The sequence below is a fragment of the Ascaphus truei genome, chromosome 17, assembly GCF_040206685.1.
Source record: "Ascaphus truei isolate aAscTru1 chromosome 17, aAscTru1.hap1, whole genome shotgun sequence".
Lineage (NCBI taxonomy): Eukaryota > Metazoa > Chordata > Amphibia > Anura > Ascaphidae > Ascaphus > Ascaphus truei.
The window spans coordinates 27823585-27845295 of record NC_134499.1 but is presented as its reverse complement, the minus strand read 5'-3'; the positions used below and the strand labels follow the sequence as shown (position 1 = coordinate 27845295).

Here is a 21711-nt window from a genome sequence, read left to right as displayed (position 1 = left end):
ACCCGCCGCCTCACACCCTAGCAGGATACACGCCTCACATTTTTACATCTGTTATGTCACCAAAATATACATTGTACTGTGGTGTGTTCACAATAAACCATTTTTTTACAACATCGTATTACATTTTATTCCATCTTTCTTTTCAAAATTATTATCCAACCTTTCCAACAAATACTCACCTATTGTTCCACGATTTATAAATAATACTACCTATTACGCATTTACATCCCGGGCAACGCCGGGTCTCTCAGCTAGTATTGAATAAACGTTTCTGACGTGCCAAATCTGAATGCTGAAATGTTACATCTTGGAAGAAGATATGATGGTTAATTGTTTATTTTTCCAAGCCGCTATTTCATAAGGCGCACACAGCGCACACAGCGCTGCTACTGGAACGCCTTACGGAGGTAAGTATCTCCGGAAACAGTGGGTCCCCGGAGCTGAAATTAATGGGGTTCAGCTCTGGACAACCCCTGCTTTAAATCTACAACAAAACAAAAGCAAGAAATTCAACCTGGACTGCTGCTTTAACACGTTACTCCCATTATAATTAAAGCAGGGATGTAACGAGACATTAGTTGTCATACCTAAAGATGGCGTTTCTCCCATCCAGACCCTACAGTAGGAGTTTTGAAGTTCCCTCTCTCTGTCTCTCCCCGTTTGTCTGGGTCTTGATGGGAGTAACGCCACCTTTAGGTATGACAACTAATGTCTCGTTAAACCCCTGCTTTAATTATAACTGACCTCTGTGGATATGTGATGTTAGGGGGAACACCTCTTTTGCATATTATTAGCCCTAGCGGCTGTTATACTGTACTTAACGCAATGCCCTTTCCAGACGAAAATGTGACTTAACTTGACACTAGTGAGCTATGAAGATTCACTTAATAAGGCGTTCATTTAGGTTTGCCCCTCGTTAGGTCAATGACGGACCTCTGTCCATCTGCGCCACACCGTGAGAACACGAATAGCAGTGATGTTTATTAATCCCACTGCCATTAGATTATAATTAGAACAATAATTAGGGGTTGAAGGGCCGTTGGACAATCTGTGGTAATCTGCTTCATTAAAGCAGCAATCCCACCGAGCTGTTTATTTTTAACGATGGATTTCAAAACCGGGGTCTGTCCTGGAACCGAAACACTCTATTTTTAGTTCTGGGGTCCCTAGGTTCCTTAGAGGGTCATCGATTTAGTTGCTGGTGTTTTCTTCCCCTTTAAGAAAATCAAAACGCAGCCACATTTCATGGGTCCCGCAGGCCAATTGGAAGCTGTAACATCATCGGGGGCAAGACGTTCTGGCTTTCTATTGGGCAACCTTTTAAATATCCATGAGGGAACACCGGTAACTAAACCACAAGTATTTCGGGAACCTGGGGGTGTCTGAAGCTAAAGATAACTCTGTTTATCTCCGGAAGGCGCTCAGTTCTAATTCTGTAAAAATAATCAATGGCTAAATTGGGTGGGATTGCTGCTTTAACCCTTTGGGTACCCCATAACGTACGGGGTCTCACTCTACAGGGAGTGAGGCTTCCTTCCAAGGAGTGAGGCTGCCCTCCAAGGAGTGAGGCTGCCCTCCAAGGAGTGAGGCTGCCCTCCAAGGAGTGAGGCTGCCCCCCAAGGAGTGAGGCTGCCCTCCAAGGAGTGAGGCTGCCCTTCAATGAGTGAGGCTGCCCTTCAATGAGTGAGGCTGCCTTTCAATGAGTGAGGCTGCCTTTCAATGAGTGAGGCTGCCCTCCTATGCATGAGGATGTCTTCCAAGGCATGAATGACAGGCCCGAGGTCTCCCCCTTATTTGAACACGTGATGATTACCTCCTCCGTTTTTGTAGCAGAGGTACGGGAACCGCCAGACATTTCCCAGTCCCACCGCAAAGCCAACACAAGACATGATGAAGTCCATCTGACGGGTCCAAGTCTCCCGCTCCGGGATGGGTATTTTCACAGGACCCATGGCAGGCACCACCAGTGGGGCAATCACCCCCTTCTCATCTGGGACTGCTTCCCCCCCTCCTGCCGTCTCGGCTCCTTCCATCTCTGGGGCTCCAGGGCACCCACCGTTCTCTGCAGAAACACAGAAAGCCAACACCAAATTAGCATCACAACACTTTCCTTGAATGGTGCTATCAACACATTGCCGGTCCCCCTATGTCAATGAAGGAGCTAGACGTGCCATAATTGTTCTCCCTGCGAAGACTTCTGCTCTTTCCTTTAATCTATAACATAGAATTAATCTTATAATTGTATACGGTAACCTGTGCAGTGATGTCGATTTCTGTTTTTGTGCGCAGCCAGGAAAATACTTAATGTAATTACATAGTTGATTGCTTGACAATTAGCTCACAATTAGGGCTCCGATTAGAGAAAGGAGGGTGGGTAGCTGCGTTGGTTGTTTCTTTCCTGTAGTAAAGTAACAGAGGAGGAGTAGGTGGTATAACACATTCTATTGGAATCTCGCAGGGTTCTTCTTCAGGTCTGGCATAAGTACAGAAATACAAGGTATATATCAAAGAGAGATGGTATCTAGTTATGTGTAGGATGTCATAATACCTCCATAGCCAGAGTAACTGTATACCATCACTCTACAATACTATATATATATATATATATATATATATATATATATATATATATATATATATATATATATATATATATATATATATATATATATATATATATATATATATATATATATATATATATATATATATATATATATATATATATATATATATATATATATATATATATATATAATATATATATATATATACATATATATATACATACATACATGTAGAGGTATCAGTATATATATATATATATATATATATAGTATTGTAGAGTGACGGTATACAGTTACTCTGGCTATGGAGGTATTATGCATCCTACACATTACACACATATATATATATATATATATATATATATATATATATATATATATATATATCTTATACTATATTAGTGAAAGCACTGTATGTTTGCCTGCCTGCCTGGATGTCCGGTGTCCCTAGCGGCAATCTCATTGGTCCCTTGGGCCGCCCGCCCCCGCACACCTCTCATTGGCCTCACACACTCACACCACCCCCTTGGCCCGCCCCCCCACACCTCTCATTGGCCTGAGGCAGAGTGACGGGCCAAAGGGGACACACACACACACACACACACACACACACACCACTATACACACACACACACACATCACTATACACACACACATCACTATACACACACACACACACACACACACACACATCACTATACACACACACACACACACACACACACACACACACACACACACACACACACACACACACACACACACACGGTGTTACATACATTAGCGGGGCTCACAGTGTTAGCAGCACATCTCCCGCTCTCTTCCCCACCGGTCCCGGAGGCTCCGCCTCTCCCTGTTTACCGCGCTTTCACCCCCCCCCTCCACGTGGGAGCTGCCGGACGGGTGAGGGAGCTGCCGGACGGGTGAGGGAGCTGCCGGACGGGTGAGGGAGCGGCCGGACAGGTGAGTGAGCTGTCTTCACCTCCCCTCACCCCCCTTCACCCCCCCCCCCCGGCGCCGCTACACTCAGCGGGGAAGCGGAGTGATCACCTCCCCTCACTCACTTCCCCTCCACCCCCCCGGCGCCGCTACACTCAGCGGGGGAGCGGAGTGATCACCTCCCCTCACTCACTTCCCCTCCACCCCCCCCGGCGCCGCTACACTCAGCGAGGGAGCGGAGTGATCACCTCCCCTCACTCACTTCCCCTCCACCCCCCCGGCGCCGCTACACACAGCGGGGGAGCGGAGTGATCACCTCCCCTCACTCACTTCCCCTCCACCCCCCCCCCCCGGCGCCGCTACAGTCAGCAGGGGAGCGGAGTGATCACCTCCCCTCACTCACTTCCCCTCCACCCCCCCCGGCGCCGCTACAGTCAGCGGGGGAGCGGAGTGATCACCTCCCCTCACTCACTTCCCCTCCACCCCCCCCCCCCGGCGCCACTACAGTCAGCGGGGGAGCGGCCACAACACGCTGCCTCCCGCCTCAGATCCACGTGGGAGCTGCCGGACGGGTGAGTGAGCGGCCTTCACCTCCCCTCACTACACTTCCCCTCCCTTCCACCTCCCCTCCACCTCACTACACTTCCCCTCCCTTCCACATCCCCTCCACTTCACCCCCCCTCCACCCCCCCTTAACCTGCCCTCCACACCCCCCCTTAACCTCCCCTCCACCCCCCCCCCTTCACCTCCCCTCCACCCCCCCCGCCCCCTTCCCCTCCACCCCACCTTAACCCCCCTTCACCTTCCCTTCACTCCCCCTTACAACCTCCCACCACCTCCCCCCTCTTCCCACCACATCCCCCCCCCTTTCCACCGCCCCCCCCTTCCCACCACCCCCCCCCTTCCCACCTTCCCACCCCCTTCCCACCTCCTCCCCCCCTTCCCACCACCTCCCCCCCTTCCCACCACCTCCCCCCTTCCCACCTCCCCCCTTCCCACCACCTCCCCCCTCTTCCACCCTTCCCACCACCTCCCCCCTCTTCCCACCACCTCCCCCCTTCCCCTCCTCCATCTCCCCCCTTCCCCTCCTCCATCTCCCCCCTTCCCCTCCTCCACCTCCCCCCTCCTCCACCTCCCCCCTCCTCCCTTCCTCCACCTCCCCCCTTCCCCTCCTCCACCTCCCCTCCTCACCTCCCCCCTTACCCTCCTCACCTCCCCCCTTACCCTCCTCACCTCCCCACTTCCCCTCCTCCACCTCCCCCCTTTCCCCATCCCCCCTCTCCCTCTTCCCCCCCTCCACCCCCTTCACCCCCCTTCCCCCCTCCACCCCTCTTTCCCCCCTTTCCCTCCTCCCCCACCTTTCCCCCCTTTTCCCCTCCCCCACCTTTACCCCCTTTCCCCCTTCACCCCTCCCCCCTTCACCCTTACCTCCCCCCCCTTCACCCTTTCCCCCACCTCCCCCCCCACCCTTTCCCCCTCCCCCCTTCTCCTCACCCCTTCCCCTCCTGCCCCACCTCCCTCTTCCCCCTTCCTCTCCTCCACCTCCCCCTTTCCTTCCTCCCTTCACGCCTCCTGTCACCCCCCTCCTGTCACCCCCCCCCTCCCTTCACCTCCTGTCACCCCCCTCTCCCTTCACCTCCTGTCACCTCCCCCCCCCTCCCTTCACCTCCCGGCAACCCCCTCCACCTCCCGTCACCCCCCCTTCACCTCCCCTCACCCCCCCTTCACCTCCCCTCCGCCCCCCCTTCACCTCCCCTCCGCCCCCCCTTCACCTCCCCTCACCATCCCCCACCACCCCCTCCGACCTCACCTCCCCTCCTTCAACGCCTTTCGTCCGCCCTCCCGCACTTCTGCCTTTCGCCCACCCCGCACTTCTGCCTTTTACCCCGCCCACCGCTCACATCCCCGCGCCACACAGCCGCCGCACGCACTAAACAGACACCCGCCACTCGACACACACCCGCCGCCTCTCACCCACCCCACACACTCGACACACACCTGGCGCCTCCTGCCCCTACGCAACAATATCACTGACCAGCTGTCACCCGCACTCGCCACACACCCGCCGCCTCACACCCTAGCAGGACCCCGACCCACAGCCAGCACTCACTACCCACGCGCCACCCGTACTGAACACCCACCCGCCGCCTCACACACGCTCACACCCTAGCAGGACCCCCACTCACAGACAGCACTCACAACCCACGTGCCACCTGCCGCCTCACACCCTAGCAGGACCCCCACTCACAGACAGCACTCACAACCCACGCGCCACCCGCCGCCTCACACCCTAGCAGGATACACGCCTCACATTTTTACATCTGTTATGTCACCAAAATATACATTGTACTGTGGTGTGTTCACAATAAACCATTTTTTTACAACATCGTATTACATTTTATTCCATCTTTCTTTTCAAAATTATTATCCAACCTTTCCAACAAATACTCACCTATTGTTCCACGATTTATAAATAATACTACCTATTACGCATTTACATCCCGGGCAACGCCGGGTCTCTCAGCTAGTATATATATATACATACACCTTCTATTTCTATAGTACTGCTATACCTGATGGAGAACCCTTATAACAGTGATTTCAACAGGGGTTCTGCACTCATCAGGGGTTCCACGGCCACCAGGGGGATGAGACCTGGGACAACTCTCCTAGCTGTCCCAGGCCCGGCGGCTCTCCATGCAGCAGTGACCCGGCGGCTCAGCAGCAGCAGCCGCCCGGTCACTGCGATCGCTCTCCCTGCTCCTGCTGGTGCTGGAAGTGCTGTTCAACTTCCGGCTGACAGGAGGAGTGAGCTGCGGAGGTAAGAGGTGTGTGCACTCGCACTACCTCTGCTGTTTTGACTGTGCGCACTCCCTACCATAAAGAAAATAAATCAGACAGACATATTTTAATTCTGCGTGTGTGTGTGTGTGTATGTGTGTAAGATATGGTGGGGGAGAGTGTGTGTAAGAGAGGGGGAGAGTTTGTCTAAAAGAGTGAGGAGAGAGTGTTTTGTGTGTAAGAGAGGGGTGTGTGTGTAAGTGAGGGGGGAGAGTGTTTGTAAGAGAGGTGTGTGTGTGTGTGTGTGTGTGTGTGTGTGTGTGTGTGTGTGTGTGTGTGTGTGTGTGTGTGTGTGTGTGTGTGTGTGTGTGTGTGTGTAAATGAGGAGGGAGAGAGTGTGTGTAAATGAGAGGGGAGAGAGTGTGTGTAAATGAGGGGGGAGAGTGTGTGTGTAAGAGGGGGCAGTGTGTGTGTGTGTGTGTGTTTGTGTGTGTGTAAATGAGGGGGAGAGAGTGTAAATGAGGGGGGAGATAGTGTGTGTGTGTAAATGAGGGGGCAGTGTGTGTGTGTGTGTGTGTGGAGGAGAGAGAGTGTGTGTGTGCAAGAGAAGGGGGAGAGTGTGTGTAAGAGGGGGGAGTATGTGTAAGATAGGGGGGGGAGTGTGCGTGTGTTTAAGAAGGGACAGAAGGAGAGAGCATAAGGGGAGAGAGGGAGAGAACATAAGGGGAGGAGAGAGGGAAAGTGGGTTAGAGGGGAATGTGAGGGGGGGGGGGGGAAGAGATGAGACAGGGGGCGGGTGGGGGTTGGGGTTACCCGGAATTTAACAGTCTAAATCTAGGGTTCCTTAACCAAAAAAAAGGTTCAAAACCACTGGCTTAGAAGAAGTTCGAAAGCTTGTAACTCAACAACTATCCTTTGTTCCAATAAAATGTATCATACTACCTGCTCCCTCTCTTGTTACTTTGCTGCATGCTCAGATTACAGAGGTTCAACCAATCTGAGCTCGAGTGTGAGATGTCACATAGCACAAATGTACCATAAATGCTACTGTATGATGAAGATATCCATATTTTCATAGCCCAGGCCTCTCATGTGCCATGTCATGTAGGACACTGGGAAGCTGGTGCATTGAGTTTTATTGCCAATCCATCTGACTTCTGCTTCTTCTGGGAGAGCACAAACCCAATTCTTTTCATCCCGTTGCCGTCTGAAAATACCACGAGGGATATAAATACACACAGTAGGTTTATACTGTTCCAGAGAAGCATAAGCTATGAATCTTTCCTGTGTCAGAAAGGCCATCCCAAGTCAGAGCTGGCTGCCTCCTGCTCGTTACCAAGGACAAAATAAGGATTGGAAATAATTGTATTATAGATTCACTTTTGCGAACCTCTGTTACTATGGACAATATAACCTTGAAATGGCAATGGATTTATTTCCAGACTCAGGAACACAGAGAACCCGGAGAACCTGCTTTCTCCAAAGTAGGAGAAACACCAATGTTTTCTTCATGGATTTTACCACCGCTCTTGATTAAGGCTGGAATTATAGTAAGCACTTGCGCACCGGACGTTGCGCGTACACGTCGCCCAAGCGTTTCATGTATATAGGCAAAACAATGATGCGCGCGACTGTGAGGCGTGGCCATGATGTCACACAGGTAGTTTTTTTGCTGCCTCATTGTGATTGGCTCACAATGTCACGTGGCACGGCAGCCACTCGAAAAGACACATTTCTTTGTCTTTCCACAAGGCTGCGGCACCAACGCTCTCTGCTGTGCGCGCGCTGGCTCTAGATACACTGTCATAGGTAGACAGGTATTTGTCATTGGTGTGCGCGCATGCGCTTACTATAATTCCAGCCTTACACGACTGCAACAAGTGTTTTCAGTTCACCAAAAAGGTCAGTACATAATGGAGCTACAAATTATTCGGTTTCTTGGGTGGTTCCAGGCTAGTGCTGATCAATATGGCAATCGCGAGGTCAGGGGATCAGATCAGATTTCCCTTCACCCTCCGCCTTCTCTGCTCAGCTAATTCTCGCTAAGAGCATCACCCTGATCCCAAGGCTGCGCTTATAGTGCCGGCGACGACGACAGCGACGTCGCGTCAAAACAAATAAATTGCCACCATCGCTCACGCTTATAGTAAGCGTGGCGCGACGGCGCGACGGCTTGGTTCCGATCGCTGGAAGTCACCATCAATTTGATTTTTCCAGCGACCGTAGCCTGCCGACGCCGGCACTATAAGCGCAGCCTAACTGTTTTGTAAACCGTGACTGTGGCGTTTCATAATCTTATAGGTATCATATCTTTGCCACCGGATTATTCCTTTCCACAGAGAAACTGTTCACCATTGGTTAATTAGATACTCTAATTAGATAGCAGCTTTGAAGAGGGTGGTGAGGGAAGTTCATTACGAAATGACTGTACTCAGTGGGAATAAGATCATCTGGCTTCTTTGTAAATTAGGATATACATACAAGACTAAATACATAGTGCCATCCAGGTACACAGCGCGTCACAGCAGTAACACGCGCAGCATAATAATATAACACAATGGGAATAAGCGCTTCAGACACGAAAGTAACAATAGGAAAAGGAGTCCCTGCCCCAAAGAGCTTACAATCTAAGTGGTAAGTAAGGAGCACTTACAGAGACAGTAGGAGGGTGTTATGTTAAGTGCGCCAGCAAGGGGTCCGGGTTAGTGCATATTATCAGCCAGCGTAGCCACCCACATGCTTTGTGGGTGTGCTTTAAGAAAGGTGCTAAAGGTGGAGAGAGAGGGTGCTTGCCGGATATTGAGGGGAAAGGACATTCCAGAGGTGGGGGCAGTGAGTGTGAAAGGTTTCAGTCTTGTAAATGTATGCTTAATACTGCCAGTATATATTGGGTATTATCCAATATTATACTGTACTATTTAATGAAAAACTGTGTCAAGGTAACATTATTATGGTTCACCTTCATTGGACAGAAATGCAGAAAATATCCAGTTGAATTTGACTTCTGATTGAAGAATTCGAGATAATTTACAGCAATATAACAGTGACGATAAATGTAGCACATTGAAAAGCACACACAAGTTACTGTAAACTCTCTTGTTACTGTTATTTACTTCCTAAACCAATACATTATTACAGGCTTACTCCCTTGTAACATTGGATTGGCTTGATATGGATACATCTGAAATGTCCTCCACCCTGTATGTTACTCCCTGACCCAGTTCCAGGGCAGCCAATCACGGTTAGTGATGTCATTGTAATCTTTAGGAAGCAAAGCTTCATGGGTAGAAGTGTGTGGGATATACTGTACAGTATGTAAACACAGACATTGAAACAACAGAGTATAGTATTCCTGATGTTTCAGGCTTAAATACATCAAACATCTATAGAGGGAACATTCTATATACTCCAAAGCAGCAGTGTGGGATATTTGTGACATCAATGGGGGATTTTCATCTGAAAACAGCCACTTCATATTACAGAGAATTTACGCCATGGTGTTAGAAACAAGATTACATAAGAAGTGCCTTGTAGACTTGTTTTCCTGCACTTCAGCTCTGTGGAGCATTAAGATGATCTCACCATGAGGGTGTGTAAGGCCTCATCCAGGGTGGAAACAGGCGCGCTGGCGCCCCAGCGCTGCGCCCTGCTCGGCCGTACTTTTCCTGGCCGGCTAGGTGCGCGCGTCTGGGGGCGTGGCCCCGATGTCAAGGAGCTGGTTCGCCCTCATTGGGCGAAGCGCTCACGTGACGCGCTTGCGAGCAGTAAAATCAATTTTGCTTGCTCGGCAAGTGGCTGAGCGCCGAGCAGGCGCGCCCGCCCGCTCACGCAGGCCACGTGCATTGTCGCAATGTGTCCAGCGTGAGCGTGCGCGCCCGTTCAGCGCCACCCTGGATGAGGCCTAATACAGTGCTCTGTGCGCGTGCTACCGTGCATCAATTAGAATTGGCTGTGTCCAGGCCTGGCGTTCTATACTCCTGCCGCACGCGCGCACGGCAGTGAGCAGAGCGGCCGATCACACCAAATACACGAAAATGTATATTTTTCATGCTGCTGCCGTGCCACGTGATGCTGCCAATCACAGCGCGGCTATCGCTGTGACATCTATAGCCACGCCCCCTAGCTTACAACATATAAACGAAACGCGCCCGCCTCGTGCATGCACAACGCCAGGGGCGCGCCGGCACACACGCACACCAGCGCCTATCATATAACAAGCCGAGAATGAGTCTGATTGCCACCAAGAACTTGTCAGCACTGCATCTGCTCTGCAGTCTTTTAATGAACTCCTACAGCTTGGACTTTAGTATATTCTCGTTCAAACCTCTCGTGGCCCATCGGCTTGGTGAGATGGTTGCTCACTGCACCGTCTGTGTGATAAAAAAAGGATGCCCCGGGGAGATGCTAAAAAAATTCTGCCTTCCACTGGGGTAACTGAAGTAAGCACGTTCATTTAATGATGCTACTTGTGTTTTCAGTGGGAGGGCATGCCCGTCTCAGCTGGAATAGCACGTAACATGTATACTCTTTGGTGTTTCGCGGTCTCGGGGCATGCAAGTACTGCATATATGTGTTTTTGCTCTCTCTGGTTCATAAACACTCAAGAGAACATAGAGAAGGGACAGGGCTCAGCTTCGCTCTTGTTATTTATTTTTCAGGACACTATTGCAGATAGGGGAAGATGTTGTAACTTCCAGTTACCTTTAAAAAAGATCAATCATGCATTTTTTCCCCATTTTTTTTTTAAATACAGGATGGAAGCAGGGGATCTCTGGAGCCGAACCCCATTAATTACAGCTCTGGGAACGCCCTGCTTCCGGAGATACTTACCTCCGAAGGGGTTGCCGGTATCTGCAGTTTTCTGACGTTTTCAGCTTCTTTGTCACATACAATAGGGCCAGGAGTCTCCAAACTCAGTCCTCAAGACATCCCTGCTTCAGCACAGGTGGCTCAGTCTTTTGACTGAGCCACTGATTGAGCCACCTGTTTTGAAACAGGGATATCCAGAAAAGCCGCCCTGTTGGTGGCTCTTGAGGAATGAGTTTGGAGACCCCTGCAGTAAGCCAATAGGAAGCCGCATCAGGCGATGTCATGGCTTCCAGTGGCTAGCAGGGCCCAGGAGCTGTGAAAAGCAGCCATTATGTGAACCCTGTAGTGTATACCAACACCTACTACGGAGGTAAATACCTCCAGAAGCAGGGGGTCCCGGAGCTGAAAGGAGTGGGGTTCAGCTACGGAAACACCTTGCTTCAATTAACTGTATTTAAAAAAATAAGGGGGGAAAAAACCCTTGGATTGCGGTTTCCCAGGGCCAAAGAAGAGTTCAGCTTCATTGAAATGAATGTGACTTCTCCTCCATCTTCCATCTTCTTCTCCAGCATGGTTCTGTAATTTGTAGGGCTGCTTAGAGCCACCTTGCTAAAATAGGTCCTGGCAGCAATATTTATAGACCTGTTCCCAATGTAACATGGACTTACTGAGTGTGGATATAGAGGACTGAAGAGTTGTTAACATGGTATGTTTAGACTTCCGTAATATCCTTGACACTCTTTAACATAGTAGACCTGTGAAAGGGATAGGTGCAAGAACGTCTTGTGAAATAGACTCTGCAATGAAGAAGGGCGGGTGATCAGTCAACTACCATTAGAGTTACAATGTGTACATTGGCTGGTATTATGTAACATCTTTACGGGTAACCTTATAGAGGGGTTGGGAATGACACAAATATTTGGAAAACGGATTTAGACTAGAGATAGGGGAGCTTGAGACAATGAGGGAAGACATAAAAGAAAGCTTGAAGAATGATCATTGACAGTTAAATGCAAAAAGATAAAGAGGGGAAGAACCCATGATCAAATATATTGTAGTGACCACTATCAAACAGACGAGTGTCCTGAGGTTTGCCAAACCTGACGATGTATAAGTGGGCAAAGAAAAGTGGCATTAGTGATCCCATTTTGTAGACCACACTCGAGTCCAGTTCTGGAGGCCACAAGTCCAGCAAAATAGTGAAAACATATTTGGGACAGGCTTAAAGAGAATATTATGGGGGCCTTATTCAATATGTTGCTATGTTGATTCCCATTGATGGAGAACAGTTCAGCATTTACTCAAGAACCATAGAATTATTGACATTTTCTTGACTAGCTATTAATGACGGGTCATGACTATTGAACTTTAATCAATTCACCCCAAAAATATAGATTGTCAAATGATCCTTATCAGGTGTCATTTGTCTATGCTATGAAGGATGAGCATGGCTGGAGGAAGGGGGGGGGGGACCTACATTTTTCCCACTCCAATAAGCAACACACCTTGGGATCTGAAATCTTGTGACTTTAGTATGACCATCCATGAGCACATTGTACTTCACGTTGTCCAGCTTAGAATGAAATGAGTGGCTCAAAGCCAGATGTACAGTAGATTGCCAGGCGGTAATCGGAAACACAGTACTCTGCGCCCCGGCAACAGAAGTCTCACCTCGGACCCTTTCTTCCATGGTCTCCCCATAAGCATGGCTCTCTGAGATGGCTAGTATAACAGGTTTTTATTACACTCATTTCCGAGCATCTGTTCATCCTCCATAATAACAGCAACAAGGAAATGACAGTTTCACTGTACAACTGAACGGAGATTACGCTTGCATTTTCATAGTATTACACAGGGTTTTTAGAAAGTAGTCTGGAAAATAGCTGGAGCGCTCAAATGCAGGTATAATAACAAAAATAAGCCAAACCACTAAACCAGGGTACTAACAATTGATATAGTACCTAATGTGTAATAGTATGGGTACTATCCTCCTGAAGACAGGTGGTATATGGTGTAACCCACTTACCATCAGTCTCATTGGCAGGTTCCCCAGAAAAATATGCAAATACTCACATCCTGGTAGGGTAGGTAGGCAGGCTGTGCAGCTACTAAATGCAATACAGGGAAAAAGGAGACCAAAAGCGCACCAGCACAAACGGAGCAGGAAGGACCCAAAACGAAAAATAATTAAAAGGGCACTTTAATGTGACAAAAGACCCATCCAACGTGTTTTGAACATCGCAGCGTTCTTTTTCAAGGATAAAACACAATGTGATAACATCCATTATATACCCTCTTACATGTGGGCCTGGTGTTGCACGATGGTAGTGTATTAACCCCCTTTGCAAATGACCTCTTTGGCTGCGAGAGCTGCCTGATTATTTATGCTTATCCTGTGCTGGGATCCAGCTTGTGACATCACCATGCAGAGCGATGAGTCATCACACAGTCCCTAAACCAATGCTCACTGGTCCGCAAACACCTACACACATCAGTGCACGCATGGAGAGAGAGGATGAAAGCCCAGCAGCAGCGTTACAGTGAGCGCAAGGCTCGTGTTAGAGATGCCGCTCTCCTCCCGCGCCTGGGAGGGTTATCGACTGAAGCTCAAGCATCATGCGCATTATCTCAGAAGAGGCAGCTGTGAAGGTTTAGTCAATGTAGGTTGCATGTGCAGGATGTATATCTCCATCATCCAGGCACACAGCGCTTTACAAAACACGTGGCATAATATTATAACATGTAATGGGAAGAAGCGCTTTCAGACATAAAACAATAGGAAAAGGAGTCGCTGCCCCGAAGAGCTTACAATCTAATTGGTAAGTGGGGAGAACTTATAGACAGTAGGAGGGTGTTCTGGCAAGTGTGCATACAAGGGTTCAAGGTCAGTGTATTTGAGGCGTATGGTAAGTGCCGAAGGAGCTACCCATATGCTTCGTTAAAGGTTGTGCATAAAGCTTCAAGGTCAACAACATGCAACCTTCCGTGAGAGAGGCACCTGCAATACATTGCAGGGGGTCATTTAACCTCTTCATAGCTGGAACTACGAAACAGTGAAAGGCCTTAGTGACTTAACATGTTCTTGAAGACACGGCCCAGCACCTTTCACTCTATGTTCATCCTTCAGTATAACTTTTCACGCTGCGGGTTTTTTTTTATTACGATGTAGCCATTCAGAAGTATCTGCTCGTGACTTTTAGAATTTGGGGGGGGGGGGGGGGCAGAATAAAATAAAATGGCTGCCATGTTCTCCATAAGAAATATTGGCTTTGATTCAATGCGTTCTAAGCAGAAATGTTTTTTTGTACAGTACACATGTTTGAATAAACTGTACTGTATCTTTAACTGATGGGGGAAATATGATTCAAAAAAAGCATTAAAGCAATATCAACGAATGTACAGTATATTGTATAATGCTTTTACTTATTGCTAGGGAAGTGTCAAATCGGGTTTTACTAGCTAAGGCTCAGAAAGGTGAAATTACCCACCCAAGGTCATTGAGAACTGAACCTGGTCCAGTCCTTTGGCGCTTGTGATTAGCGAAAGAGAAGGTTTCTCTATGCTAAATCATCTCATGCAGGACAATGGGCCCAAAGCAGCCAGCAGTGCTACACTGTGCCATAGCACAGCTTCCCGTGCCAGGAGAATCTTTAGTCTGCTCTGAAGTGCATTCTGTCGATAACTCGCATCCCAAGCTTCCACCATCAACCACTCCAGAACTTATTCAATAAACCCCAAAGTGTGAAAAGCGCTGCAACAAATAGAATGTAATCCTTGGTTAACTCTTCAGCGGATGTGAAGCCAAACGATTTTAAGACCAGCTAATCGGTGCTGCTCTGTTTGCTCCGATAGGCAAACCGAGTCCACTGCGTAGGTATTTAACCTTCACTGCCGGGAAGGCCTGAAATAGACGGATATCCAACCCGGCACAACACCATTGTTGGACGGAACAAGAACACGTGTCTTAGACTGTGAAATCATTACTGGTTTGTGGGAACAGTTACACGCGGTGCCGTTATCTGCAGTATTAACGCACTAGCCCGTCACTGTAGTGGAGGCCGGCGCTGCAGGGAGGAGGAATGGGGAGGCTTTGTGAGCAGCATTTCCGTCATTGTCTTGAGATCTTGCTACAAATGAAGGCTGGAATGCTGGCTGCGTGTGACTTTGTTACTCTAAATAGCTTCACCGCAGGCAGCGTGTTGGATAGGGCAGCGTTGATACAATTATCGCATGAACACACCTCTGCGTGTACAGTGATCTGACTCACACTTGCTGTAAATCCCAAATGTTGCCATGTTTCTCCTACACATTCTCTATGCATGTGCCTGGGTGTCTGGAGTTGGGGAGAAGCTCGTGCCATATTTTTTGTGACCTTGGAGGAAAGTCACTTTATCTCTCTACAGTAGTGGTTTTTTTTAACCTTTTTTTTGGTTAAGGAACGTTATAATTAAATTGTGAAATTCTGTGGAACCCCAACCCTGTCTAATAGCGCTTCTGAGATTAGATGCATTGTAAGGAACCCCAACCCTCTCTAACAGCGCGTCCGAGATCAGATGCATTGTAAGTGACCCCAACCCTCTCTAATAGCGCGTCTGAGATCAGATGCATAGTAAGGAACCCCAACTCTCTCTAATAGCGCGCCTGAGATCAGATGCATTGTAAGGAACCCCAACCCTCTCTAATAGCGCGTCTGAGATCAGATACATTGTAAGGCCTCGGCCAAGCTCCCCGCTGGCGTGCTGAGGTGCGCTGAGGCTCAGGGAACGCGGGTGCTTTCCCTGCGCGCCGTCAGGGGGCGGGCCGGGGGCGGGCCAGTGACGTCACGGAGCTGGTTCGCCCTCATTGGCGAACCGCTCACGTGACCGGCCCTGTGCGCCGGCAAGCGGGGACATTTTAAATTTCCCTAAGACCTACGCTTCCGGGCACTTGCGGAAGCGTAGGCGAGCCCCTACTAAAGCCGCTCTAATTGCAACTGTAGGGACTCAGTGCTGAGCGGGAGCGCGCCTCCGCCAGCAAGCAAGTAACATGGCCGAGGCCTAAGTGACCCTAACCCTCTCTAATAGCGTGTCTGAGATCACATAGGGTCCTACAAGGGGTATCAGATCTGGATCACTGTTAACTGCCATTCAAGTCAACAGCAGCTAATGCTGATTGGGCTCCGATCCCCCTTATAAGAACTTGGAGAATCCTGGTGTATGAGATAAGTGTCCAAATAAGCTGCTCTTAAAATGAGATAATCCTAGCGTGTGTCTTATGGATCAAAAATTGAAATGGTCTCAATTAGCAGCATGCTAGCACAACTCAGGTATTATATCTGGATCACTGGGGTCCAGGTACATATAACTCACTTATATCTTTAATTAACCATTTTGCTGCCAACAGGCCTGCGGTGCATTGCAGGTAGCAAAAGGGTTAAGACCCACCTCTGTTTCCAGAAACCAGCCCCCCACTCAGTAACCTGGGCTGGGTAACCAGGTGCCATTCGTAAACCTTAACTCAGGAGTTATCAACTCCAGTCCTCAAGACTCCACAACAGGTGACGTTTTCAGGATATCCCTGCTTCAGCACAGGTGGCTCAATCAAAGACTGAGCCACTGATTGAGCCAACTGTGCTGAAACAGGGATATCCTGAAAACATGACCTTTTTTAGGGGGGGGGGGGAAGACTTGAAGACGAGTTGAGAACCCCTGCATTAACCTGTTCAATGCCAGAGAGACAACCAAAGATTTGGTCTTTGCCAACAACTCTGCTAGTAAAAGGGGACGAATGATTTGCAGTCGTGTTACACAATAATGTTCATCGTTTCAAAATACAGCTAGTGCTGGTTGTAGACATACAGTAAGCGTAGAAAGTAAATGTGTGGGTCTCTAATATTGTATTGTTCTGTCGTGGTCAGTGCCTGCGATGTCCTTTGGAGAGTGACATTTACAGACCAACAGGTTCCTGCTCCATGGAGCTTACAATCTAATTTTTGTGCCTTAGGCACGGGGCGATAAAGTAATCCTGCCTGGGGGGGGGGGGGTTGCGATGAGAGTTGACACTGGGAGTCGAACCAGTGCCCCCTCCATTTTTCTTCTCTTCCTTTTTTTCAATTATTTTAAATGCCAATTTTTTTTATTTTTTATTTTTTAAAAGGATTTGATTTAATGAAAAGCTTTCCAGAAGCTGCTATACACCATTGAAAAGGGGAGGTGAATGGGACTGCCGTTGTACTCCTATAATCAATTCACATAGGGCAAGGAAAGCAGGTCTGCGCAGAAAAACGTCTCTTTATCCATCGCGCTGCATGTATTAAAAAAAATCCTCCTGGCCGGACAGGGTCTTCAGTAAATGAGTAGTACCCGTTTATGATACAAGATGCAACTCCAGTCCTCAAGCACCACCAACAGGTCAGGTTTTCAGGATATCCCAGCTTCAGCGCAGGTGGCTCAATCAGTCCCTGCTTCAGCACAGGCGACCCAATCCGTGGCTCAGTCTTTGACTGAGCCACAGAAAACGGGGGAGTAAGGGAGTGATCAAACTAAACCATACTAAATGTGTAGATAATAATAATGCAATTGATAATGAAAGGTAGGTGCAGCTGTGAACTGAAGTGAATCAGAGAAAGTGAGGGGTACAGTGGTTAGTACACCAAAAGAAATTCACTTGAATGCACACTACCCAAAATTTAAAATGTAACCTTTATTAATCAATCCTTAAAACATATATTACCAATTTATAAATGTGATAACGTATAAAAATGAATTAAATGAATAAATAACTAGTGCAACTAGGCAGTCTCTGATATTTAAATGTATATTCTCAATGCTGGAAGATGGGAGACTGCAAGAGTGCAAACAGCCAGAGTGAGCAGAAAAGCTCACTACTTCATAGATCCACCTAATAGATAATAAACATCATGAGGGTTATTGGCATAAACTCTTAGACAGGACCTTAACTAATGCAGTGAGTCCCGCCTGGCCACTACCCTAATTATTATATAGATGGCTAATCTAATGAATGGCTGACTAGTACTGTATTAAAACAACCCCATGAAGGGGGCTGACATCATCAAACACGCGTCCAACGCGCGTTTCCCTCCTACTACGGAGCTTCCTCAGGGACAAAATTTTGTCCCTGAGGAAGCTCCGTAGTAGGAGGGAAACGCGCGTTGGACGCGTGTTTGATGATGTCAGCCCCCTTCATGGGGTTGTTTTAATACAGTACTAGTCAGCCATTCATTAGATTAGCCATCTATATAATAATTAGGGTAGTGGCCAGGCGGGACTCACTGCATTAGTTAAGGTCCTGTCTAAGAGTTTATGCCAATAACCCTCATGATGTTTATTATCTATTAGGTGGATCTATGAAGTAGTGAGCTTTTCTGCTCACTCTGGCTGTTTGCACTCTTGCAGTCTCCCATCTTCCAGCATTGAGAATATACATTTAAATATCAGAGACTGCCTAGTTGCACTAGTTATTTATTCATTTAATTCATTTTTATACGTTATCACATTTATAAATTGGTAATATATGTTTTAAGGATTGATTAATAAAGGTTACATTTTAAATTTTGGGTAGTGTGCATTCAAGTGAATTTCTTTTGGTGTACTAACCACTGTACCCCTCACTTTCTTTGACTGAGCCACCTGTGCTGAAGCAGGAATATCGTGAAAACCTGACCTGTTGGTGGTCTTTGAGGACTGGAGTTGCCCACCCCTGATATAAGAATATGGATCGCTCCACGTAAGCGAGCATCACAACCGTGTGTGTTCTCTTGAATGGGGCTCTCTGCATACGTGTGTGTGTGTGTGTGTGTGTGTCTGTTCAGACGTAAGCAACTACTCCCACACTTCCGCAGAGCAAATACTAACACCATACATACAGCAAGCATTGTATGCAGCCAGTGTGTATATGCAGAGATAGCTGCCAATCCAAAGACTTTGCGCACGCCTGTAATCTGCTATATAGATTTGTCATGTTTGCAGAATAAAATGTAACCGTTAGTGCAGTGTTGGAATTCTCTGGTATTTTCTGGATCATTAATGTTTTGACCACTTTATATATTTCTTCAACTGCAATAAATACGTGGAAATGCGTGCACATCATAAGATAATGACAAAATATATCATCACTTAACGTTTAATGCAAATACGGATTCCTTGCTGGCCAAAAATATTTGACCTTTCTATCAAGGTAATACATAGAGAGGTTACATATTAAAGACAGTTAGACAATGCAGTCACATTTTGCGCAGACATATAATATATACTGCACCGCCTTTATACACACATACACATGCTGCCTATGCATGCTACAGAGTACGGTTAACCCCTCTAAGTGCTGGCATATAATCTCTGGGTTTATATTTATTTAAATGCCTGGAGTTACACGTTCACGCCTGCAGTGTCGGCGACGGCTAAGACACATTCCTTGGCCAAGGCTTTCCGGCCGCACAGCATTGAAAGGGTTAATGTATATATATACTATTTAAAAATAGTGCTCTGCAATGCGCTGCCGATCCCCTGGCAACAACGGGGTTAATCAACACGCATTAAATGCTTACCCACATACCGTGACCACCGGCGCGCGCGCACACTTTTTTTTTACATACCTGCGCTCTTTTCCTTCGGCGCCGTAGGTATACTTCGCATTTTGCCTAGATGTATTTTTCTTGTTTTTTTTTTTTTCTTTTTCCGCAGCAACTAAAAAATATATGTATTTTTTTTTTATATATATATATATTTTTTTTAAATTTATTTATTCAGTCTTAAAAAAATAAGAAGGAAAAAAAAGATCGGTGGGGACCAGCGGGGCGCCTGGGAGGGGATTCAGAAGCAATCCACAAAGCACTTGAAGGTGAGTCTGAAGAACCGCATTGATGAGGCTTCAGAAGGTAGGAAAGAAGTGTCAGCGACCGGAGCAGCGATAGAAAGAGCTGGTTCAGGGATGGAACGCGATGCTATGTGCACACTTGTCCTCCATCACACATCGTCTCTCACCAGCACTGAGCTCTGTCTCCAAATAAAGAATGGAAATGGGAAGAAGAAAAAACCCTCCCCAGCTCGCTCTCTCCCTCCCAGGATCTCCTGATTGGTCAGTGGCTTGTGCTGGCTCTACAGCTTGCACTGATGCACCTGCTCATCGCTCCGCTGGAAATCTGGGACTTGTAGTCATTTGTCTGTCTCCGCCGACCCCTTTCGATGTCAGAGAGGACTAACCACTCTGGGATCGAGAAGGGTTCAAGGTGCCTCCATCCCCCGCAAGATCTGCGAGCGCACTTCACTGGTAGAAGCACTGCACTCGAGCTAAAGGACTGGGCATTATGAATGCAGTATAGAAGATGGTAACATTCACAACACCATCGTTTATTTGTAAAGCGCCAACATATTCGGTAGTGCAGTACAATAGGGGTACAGAGTGATGTAAATGATATAAACAGAATGACATGCTAAATAAGGGCAAACAGATACAAAGAGGCAATTAGGGCCCCACGCTTGTGAGTTGGCAATCAAGAGCAGTGTTTCCCAACTCCAGTCCTCAGGGAACCCCAACAGGCCAGGTCTTAAGGATATCCCTGCTCCAGCACAGATGGGTCAATCTTTTTTGACTGACCCACCTGTGCTGGAGCAGGGATATCCTTAAGACCTGGCCTGTTGGGGTTCCCTGAGGACTGGAGTTGGGAAACACTGCTCTAGAGGGACAATGTTGAAACATAAGGTAATTCTGGGAAGGGGCATGCATCAGGACCGAGTATGGTTCAACCGCACAGCTAATCCCATGAAGGTTTGGATGTTGGGGGGGGGGGGAGGGGTCTGGTACGTGGTAGTGAGTTTCAGAAAGAGGGAGCAGCATGGGAGAAATATGTAGCACAGAGGGAGAGGCGTTTATATGGTAATAAAATAGTTTAAAAAAAAAAAGATTTATTTGTAGATACAATTTGAGAAAGAGACATGTATAATAAGTGCAAGCAGATATAAAGTATAAAACGCATCAAAAGTAACTGTGTGCAGCATAGTTTGTTTTTCATAACGTGGAAAATGTTTAATGGATTTTGCGCAAAGTTTGTGGGTACAATATAAGCGCCCAAAAAACTGCTTTAGGTGTTGTGGTATCCTAACTCCAGTGGTGCCATAATGCCTTACAAACACACATGGAGCCACCAGCAGCTTGTAGAAAGGGATGAAGACAAAGCCACATTGCTTATGGCCAAGCTGAACATTCGTTTCTGTGGGAAGAACTGAATCACAATGAAACAAAGCATTTGATTTTGTTACTAGGCAGCAGGAAAAGGGGGTCAGAGTTAAATGCAACTGGAAATCCCACTCATTGAGCTATTTAGCTGCAGAAGTCTTACAATAGGCAGCAGTGGCTCTGAGCAATAGCAATGCAAGCAAATCCCAAGCAGTTCCACACACACTTTTATTGTGACTTTTTAAAAAGAATTTAAAGGTGAATTTGTGAGAATTTAATGACTGTCTTTTGCCCAGAAGATTCGCTACAACTGAATATTTTTACCAACTCCGGGGATATATAAATTAATATAAATAGGTTTTGTTCACCCCCTCTGTGAGATATAGCTTGTCGGTGACATATTGCACATAGCCTGGTGGCAGATATGGAGTCAGATTGCTTT

The 21711-nt window shown here is 47.5% G+C and overlaps 1 protein-coding gene across 2 annotated transcripts in view; it reads right to left on the bottom strand.

The window, feature by feature from the left end:
• LOC142468200 (sodium- and chloride-dependent creatine transporter 1-like) overlaps positions 1-20095 on the bottom strand; it is an 89882-nt gene extending 69787 nt beyond the window's left edge. For both annotated transcript variants that reach the window (XM_075574459.1, XM_075574460.1), the window contains exons 1-2: positions 19690-20095; positions 1814-2062 (exon numbers count right to left, since the gene is read on the bottom strand). In XM_075574459.1, coding sequence (XP_075430574.1) covers positions 1814-2062; positions 19690-19729 — 289 coding nt within the window. In that variant the 5' untranslated portion in view covers positions 19730-20095. The remainder of the gene's footprint in view (positions 1-1813; positions 2063-19689) is intronic.
• Positions 20096-21711: the final 1616 nt, after the last annotated feature.